Genomic DNA, 8,203 nt, shown 5'->3' on the forward strand with positions numbered 1-8,203 from the left:
ACAATATATACCACAGATATCTAAACATTGATATATGATATGCAATGCATGTATGTCGTGGAGGTATCAGGTCAAATGCCCATCCACTGAGCACATGTCAGAGTCAATCGAATCGCTATCAAATCAATGCTCGAGCTGGCACACCGGCCTCAATAAGGGATAATCGTATGATAGCGTCGACAAAGCGCTATCAAATCCCAAATCTCAATCATTCATCGGGGCCACAAATGACTATGCTTTAAGGGTCATGTAATACCAAACATAGCATTGTGTTCACAAACCCCAAAATCAAATCAAATCATATCAGGGTATCCAAGGATCATAGCTCAACGTGCATGTCATGTATGCCAAATCAACTCAACAAATAAGGCATATAGACATGTATCTCAATCCAATCAATCAAACATATATCATATAATACAGATACCTGTCGTATGTTACCTGGTCGCAACATACCTCAATTCTTCGTTCCAGTCAATGTAGCTTGAAGATATCATTATAGAAACTCTATCTACATCAATAACACATCCTTTCAATCCATAATTTCATTCCATATCAACAACAGAGGTTTCAAATATCTTTTGAAACTTTAAAATTCATATCAAATTCAAATCATAGCATAATTCAATTCCGACTTCAAAACTTAGTTTCTTGTCGGTTATTCTACCACAAATATTTATCAGAATTAATAATAATTGACAAATAATTCTTCAATCTCAATCCAACGATTAAAATTCTCTAATTATAATAAATTAGCAATAATTCAAAATAACATCACTATAATCATCTCTTCTTCGTTAAAATCATACACTGTTCAACAATCTTCAATTTATGTATGATTTAACAGTTTATCGGATTTATTCCAAAAATCGACGAATTTCAAACATCACCAAAAATATAAAATTTATACCTCAAATCGAAGATCTCGTGTCAACGATCCCAAAACTGAAGTCGGTTTGTCGATTGGATAAATCGATAAATCGCAGGATCGAAAAGAAAATCAAAACCTTGTTCTCTCTATTCTCCTCTCTCTGCGCTATGTCTCTCTATAATACAATATATACTATTTAACATTTTAACATCGGTATATCTCTTTGGACCACTCAAACGATCACATTTTCCAAAACTCAAAACATGAAACTTCTCTATCTTTGAGTTTTCTACGTTATATCCAAATTTCAAATCATTTGGATTTCATATGAAAAAGATATGTCACTAATTACCATTTTGCCCTTAAAATTAATTCATTATTTTTCAACTTATTTACGAAAATGTCATAAAAATAAATTGAATATTTTTCAACTTATTTACAAAAATGTCATCAATATTATTTTATTTTCGAGGTCTCACAAAAACGATAAACTTGTGTGTTCGCCTCAGCCCATCTGTCGTACACTCCGGGCTTCCTTCCCATGAACACGACGTATGTTTTCTTCTGCATTTAAGAGAATATGTACTTAAATTTTTGTACGAAATATGTGCGTACAGAAGACTTCACTCATATTAAAAAAGTGGATGGAGTTAAATAAGTAAAGAAGTATCACATTTCACAACAAATAATGTACTCCGATCCTTCAAGCGGACGCAAAAATAAAGTATTCGAAGACAGAAAAAAATCATCATGTCATATACGTTCAACCAGACTGCGCCGTTTATGGCTTTGTTTTCTCCTCCAAAATAACCTTGTACGGTGTACAACGACTAATCAACGATCGACGAAACTGCAAAAGTTTCTTTCACGGAAAACTAAAGAATCAAAATTAATGATAAAACATGAAAAATGAAACGATTTCCTTCTTCACATTTACACCAGATCATGAACTTAGACCAAAATTGGCATAAGATATATTTGTAACCCAGTTCCTTACCTTTCTTTCACGGATCTACTTCGGTTGTACATCAGATGTGGGATGTAAGAAATGCCAAGGACACGCGTTGAGTGAGAGAATAGTTACAGAGATCTGCATTTCGGGTATAAAAGAAGAAACCTCCTATGTACGGTTACAGGGTAAAATAGGGAAATTAAATAATGAGTTGTGTTTATCCCGAGCGAATAAATACTACCAAACCGGAATGAAATTTAAGAAGTCGTACTAAATATCCACGTTCTCAACTTTGTTATCCTTTATATTATCTTTCAAATATTAATATCATCCTACGTATCAAGCGGTGCCTTATTGATAATTACATAAATATGCACTTTAAAATATAAATATATATTTATTTATATTTATATTTATTTATTTTATGTATATGTATATATTTATATTTATTTTATGTATATGTATGAAGTGGCATGTTCTGGTATCTTTGAAGTGACAAAGTTTTGGTTTTTACATTATATTTGGCTTTAGCGCAAATTATGCCGATATCTAGTCAAAGTAAACAAACGATTAGCCGTTTTGGAAACACCCTAAATTCTAAATATCTTTGCATGACGCCTCCACCTTTTACCAAGAGGAAACTTGGTCATTGTATTGATATTTCTTTTCTTTTGTTTGATTAATGTACACTTTTTTGAACATATGTTTCCATACAATATTTCTTTTAGTTGCATAAAAGTACTAACACCCCTCAATATGCCAGGAATGTATATTAATTTTAATATAAAATATAATTATGAATATATTAATTTTTTTTATAAATTAATTGTTTTGTAATAATTTTTTCAGAAAATATACTAATTTGGTTTTTCTTCATTATATTTATTTTTTATAAACATAAAAATATTATAAAAAGAATTTCCTTGGGGAAATTGATACTTTTAGAGACTAAAAAGTAGTTTTTTAATGGTTGTTACAAGTCACAGTTGAAAATATAGTATAGATGATATTTTAATTTTGGAAATAATTAGTTAACCTAAATTCATCAATTTTTTATAATATCTGAATAAAATATAAATTTATCACAAAAACTCTTATCAGACCGTTTACAGATCAATTCTGTAAAAAAGATATCTTATCTGACTCGATCCATAAAAAAAATATTAATTTTTATGTCAATAATATAATTTTTCACGACATAAACCGGATCCACTCGTCTCACAATATTTATGTACGTTAATTCATATATATTTTTACCATCCAAGCTAAACCGAAGAAAAATTATTACTTAAAATCGTATATATTATAAATAAAATAAAATTAAATAAAAGTATCAGTATATACTTTAATTCATGTATATTTTTGAGATTTTTATCATTATCCAATTAGATAGAACAAATACATATATTATTTTCCAGCCATTTTTTATTTTCCCCCTGCATGCAGATTAAGCAGCTAGTTTGCATGATCGTCAGATGCACCAAATCTCTGCAAAAATATTAATTAGAGAAATTTGGAAATCATTTCTTGAGGGGTCAAAGGTTAGTGAATGCCACCATTTATTTTGCAATTTATGCTCATTAATTTTCACTAAATTCAGTATATTGATGAATTCATACGCGTAAAGGGTTAATTTACAATGGTAAAGGAAATTGAAGTTTCCATCTTCCCGTATTAATTATTGATTGATTGCATCACGGAAATTCAGTCAATCATGCGTTCTTTTTGCCCATTTTTTGTATTACGACTACGAAATATTAAATCGGCACTCTTGAAATATTATTTTGTTATTATTTTCAAATTTGAGGGAGGATTATATATCTGCCGTATTCGATTAAAAAAATGCAGCTGTAATGGGAAGATTATTGTACTACAAAAAGCCTATTGCCCACTTCTTCTTGTCGGGATTTGCATATTTCTTCTGTTTTTTGTTTTCTCAATTATAAATTCTTTCTGTAGATTACACGATTTCTGATTTGTTGTCGTTTCCAAAGGGCGAGTGAATTATTCAAATTAATGTTGTTTTCTTTCGTATTTTCTTGTTTCTTGCAGGTGAAAACTTAAAAAGAGAGATTTTCTTGCTAAAGCGATTTTAGTTTCTTGTTTTTTTTTTTGGAAAACGAAAGGTGGTGATTTTGACACAGAACGTGCTTCAGTCCCATTTTCTGTGTTCATAATTAGTGTTTTTCAAAAACAAAATTCAAATTTTGAATCCAAATCAAATACGTGAAAAAGAATTTTTAATTTCTTTTTACCGCTGTGAAACGTGAAGAATCCCTTTATATTTGGTAATGCTTTGGCCATTAATGTACAGTGTTCCGATTGAACTACACTGCGCCACCCACACCCTGTCCTTTTCAGTTCTTTAATCTTGCAAGTTTTAAATGAAACTTAATATTCCCTCGATTTTATATTTTTCACCTCAGAAAATGGGAAAATAGTTTAATATGTTGTAGTAATTTTTGCTTCTGCTTTGGAATTTCAGTTCCCTTATAATCTCCATACGAGTGTCTTATTAAATTTGAGACGCATAAGCTTCTTCCATCTTCACCTTCCGTGTGCTCCGAATCTAGGTGTCATTTGAAATGAAACTTTTGTAGCATTTTTGTGGCCTTTTCTCTTTGTATTCTGGTTCTGCTTGTTCAAGGAAAAAAGTTTCCAATTCCTTGATTCTCCAGCATTTCATGAAAACTATTCGAAATTTAACTTTGAGGGGCATTTCTTGATCACGTTAAATAAGTGTAAAAGATACTGATTATATATACACTTTTGACACATTTCAAGAAAACAAAGCAAACTATTGTGGTATAATGGCACCATCTTTGTATTGGTGGGAGAAGGAAACTCACGGGGGTACCCCTGTGGTAGTAAAAATGGAGCATCCAAACAATTGGTCAATGGTGGAGCTAGAATCCCCCTCGGAAGAAGATTTCATGTACCCAAACGGTGCTGTTTCAAAGGGCGGCCGCAACAAGAACGCTAAGCAGCTCACTTGGGTTCTTCTTCTAAAGGCCCACAAAGCAGCCGGCTGCCTCGCATCAATCGGCGCCGCATTCTTCTCCCTCGTCTCCATCGTCCGCCGGCGCGTCTCTGCCGGAAGGACTGACTCCACCGACACCTCGGAGGCCGAGAACCCCGCTGTCAAATCTAGATTCTATACTTTTATCAAAGTATTCCTTGCGCTATCTTTAATCATGCTTGGTTTTGAAATGTCTGCATATTTCAATGGGTGGCATTTCGGGGCTCCAGATCTTCAATTGCAGTATCTGTACACTTTAGCCGATCCTCAAAAAGTAAAGGGTGTGTTTGATTCAGTTTACTCCAGTTGGGTTTTGATCAGGGTTGAGTATCTTGCTCCACCGCTCCAGTTCTTGATCAATATCTGTATATTGCTCTTCCTTATCCAAAGCGTGGATAGGCTAATTCTTTGTTTGGGTTGCTTCTGGATCAAATTAAAGGATCTGAAACCAATTGCCAAACAAGGCCTTGCAGATCTTGAGTCTGGAGATGGAGATGGTTACTTCCCAATGGTCTTAGTTCAGATCCCAATGTGCAATGAAAAAGAGGTACCACTCTCAAATACATTTCTTGTTTCTCAAAAGTTTGAAACTAAACTTGCGAATAATGGTCCAAACAGAGCAATGAACTGTTCTATTCTGGTTTCCTGATTGGTTTGAAAGAGTAAATCTTAGTTTTTTACTTGTGACAGGTATACCAACAATCTATTGCTGCTGTGTGTAGTTTGGACTGGCCTAAAGGGAGATTATTAATTCAAATTTTGGATGATTCGGATGATCCAACGACTCAGTTGTTGATTAAAGACGAGGTTCATAAATGGCAGCAGAACGGTGCCAATATTATTTACAGACATAGGGTTATTAGGGATGGATACAAAGCTGGCAATCTGAAGTCTGCCATGGGTTGTAGCTATGTTAAGGACTATGAGTTTGTTGCTATTTTCGATGCCGATTTTCAGCCTACTACGGATTTTCTTCAAAGAACTGTGCCTCATTTTAAGGTATTCATCTCTAACTTCTAGTCATGACTTAGGAATGAGTACTTCAACTGGAATATTAAATCTGTTATCTTGAATTTCGATATTTTCCATTGACAGAACCTGTTCATAACTTCGTTACTATGTGTGTTATTTTGATTATTGTTAATGCATCATGGCGAGTGGTGAAGCAAGAGGAATGGCAGTGGCGGTGTCTTCTGAAGTATAAATATAATTTTGACCCCTAAAAGTTTCAAAATTTTCTTTTGCCCCCTCAGCCAACTTTTGGTTCCGCCCGGTGGGAGAACCAAGACATCAGAGCTGACGGCCGTCTCCACTAGTTCTTACTTGCATTGTGACCATATGCATAAATTTGAGCATTTATATGTGTAAAGTTTTAAATTTTCTAATATATAAGGAAATAAAAGACGTGCCTTGGTGTCAAATTGTAGGACAACGAGGAACTGGGATTGGTTCAAGCGAGATGGTCATTCGTGAACAAGGATGAAAATCTACTGACAAGGTTGCAGCTCATTAATTTAGCTTTTCATTTTGAAGTGGAGCAGCAAGTCAATGGACTTTTTCTAAACTTTTTTGGGTTCAATGGCACGGCGGGTGTGTGGAGGATCAAGGCATTGGAAGAATCAGGCGGATGGTTGGAGAGGACCACAGTCGAGGACATGGATATTGCCGTTCGAGCCCATCTTCATGGTTGGAAATTCATTTTCCTTAATGATGTGGAGGTAATTAAAATACGCCACTAAGATATTGCGTTTCGATGGAAAAAATATGCTATAGATTTTGCATAATTTGCTTTTGAGTTTTGAAATTGTCTTGTTAATGTGTAATGGATTGTGTTGTTTAGAGATGTTAGTTGAAAGTTGCCATTTCGAAATGCATTGTGAAATCCTTTGATCAAAATCTAAACTAGATTTAATGGCATTACTCTGTTTGAGTTGCTAATGACAAATTTGAAATTTTCAGTGCCAATGTGAGTTACCAGAATCTTACGAAGCATACAGGAAGCAACAACATAGGTGGCATTCGGGGCCGATGCAGTTGTTCCGTCTCTGTTTGCCAGCCATTATTCAGTCAAAGGTTTGTGCTAAAACTATGCGCTATGTTGAGCATTTGATTTTTTTTGCTCATCGTACCACAGTTAATCTTGTTTGCTCTCAAAATTCGCCGTATATTTGCAGATCAGCATTTGGAAAAAAGCGAACATTATATTTCTCTTCTTCCTACTGCGAAAACTTATACTCCCATTTTACTCTTTTACACTTTTTTGCATCATTCTTCCGATGACCATGTTTATCCCAGAGGCAACACTTCCATCCTGGGTTGTTTGTTACATTCCGGCTGCCATGTCGTTTCTCAATATTCTACCTGCACCAAAATCGTTTCCCTTCATTGTACCTTACTTACTATTCGAGAACACAATGTCAGTAACCAAGTTCAATGCCATGATCTCTGGTCTTTTTCAACTTGGAAGTGCATACGAGTGGGTTGTCACCAAGAAATCCGGCCGTTCATCGGAGGGTGATCTCATATCCATGGTTGAAAAAGAACCGAAGCATCAGAGAGGAGGCTCGGAGTCAAATTTAGAAGAAATGAGAGTGGGAAAACAGCAAGAAAAGAAGAAGGATTCTCGTAAAAAGAAGCATAATCGGATATATACTAAGGAGTTGGCTCTAGCTTTCCTTCTATTGACAGCTTCAGCAAGAAGTCTATTATCTGCTCAAGGTATCCATTTTTATTTCTTGCTCTTTCAAGGCGTATCGTTTTTGCTCGTTGGGCTAGATTTGATCGGCGAACAAGTGTAGTTATACAAAGTTATATGGCTTCATATTCATACCAAACTGTGTAAATCTCATGCATACTGAAGTCTACATATGGGAATGGGGAAACATGAACCTCTAAGGATTAAGAAACACTGTCCCTTTTTTCTCTTCGATAATAAAAGGCGGGGGGATGATCGATTACCTACGGGGCACGTCATTTCTGAGTCGAAAACACACCGCTAATGGCATTGCCTTGGGTACAATATGTCTCGGAATCAAAGGAACCAGAAGGGAATTGTGATGTTCATCGTCATGGAATATTTCCTTTTTTAGATTTTTTGAATTCTTTAGTTTTTTTTTTTTGGTGGTGATATAATATTTTTTTTGTAAGAAGAATTTGTTGAAAATCAGACCACTGAGTTATTTCATTGTTGAAGGGGAAATAAGAGGATTGATGTTCGTCACTTATTGATTAAGCCTTTGTAAATGACATATTTATTATGTTTTATTTATTGAAATACAATATTTATTTCTCAGTTTATTGCAACGCACATTAATGACTAATCCAGTTAAAATAATATATGTGTGGATATTGATTGATTCCT

At 34.4% G+C, this 8,203-nt stretch overlaps 1 protein-coding gene across 1 annotated transcript; it reads left to right on the top strand.

Moving 5' to 3' along the window:
• Positions 1–3,809: 3,809 nt before the first annotated feature.
• Positions 3,810–8,134, top strand: LOC140965460 (probable xyloglucan glycosyltransferase 12). The gene is made up of 5 exons (XM_073425532.1): positions 3,810–5,389; positions 5,533–5,841; positions 6,270–6,560; positions 6,802–6,915; positions 7,017–8,134. The coding sequence occupies exons 1-5, from the start codon at positions 4,634–4,636 to the stop codon at positions 7,638–7,640; spliced, it is 2,094 nt and encodes a 697-aa protein (XP_073281633.1). The 5' UTR covers positions 3,810–4,633; the 3' UTR covers positions 7,641–8,134.
• The last annotated feature ends 69 nt before the right edge of the window (positions 8,135–8,203 follow it).

Source organism: Primulina huaijiensis, chromosome 2, assembly GCF_012295235.1.
Source record: "Primulina huaijiensis isolate GDHJ02 chromosome 2, ASM1229523v2, whole genome shotgun sequence".
NCBI classification, from domain to species: domain Eukaryota; kingdom Viridiplantae; phylum Streptophyta; class Magnoliopsida; order Lamiales; family Gesneriaceae; genus Primulina; species Primulina huaijiensis.

What these genes read in the sequence shown, in the direction of transcription:
- LOC140965460 (XM_073425532.1), top strand. Translation starts at nt 4,634, where the DNA reads ATGGCACCATCTTTGTATTGGTGGGAGAAGGAAACTCACGGGGGTACC. An exon ending in GAACTGTGCCTCATTTTAAG is followed by an intron (nt 5,842 to 6,269) that starts GTATTCATCTCT and finishes GTCAAATTGTAG; the next exon opens with GACAACGAGGAACTGGGATT. An exon ending in TTTTCCTTAATGATGTGGAG is followed by an intron (nt 6,561 to 6,801) that starts GTAATTAAAATA and finishes TGAAATTTTCAG; the next exon opens with TGCCAATGTGAGTTACCAGA.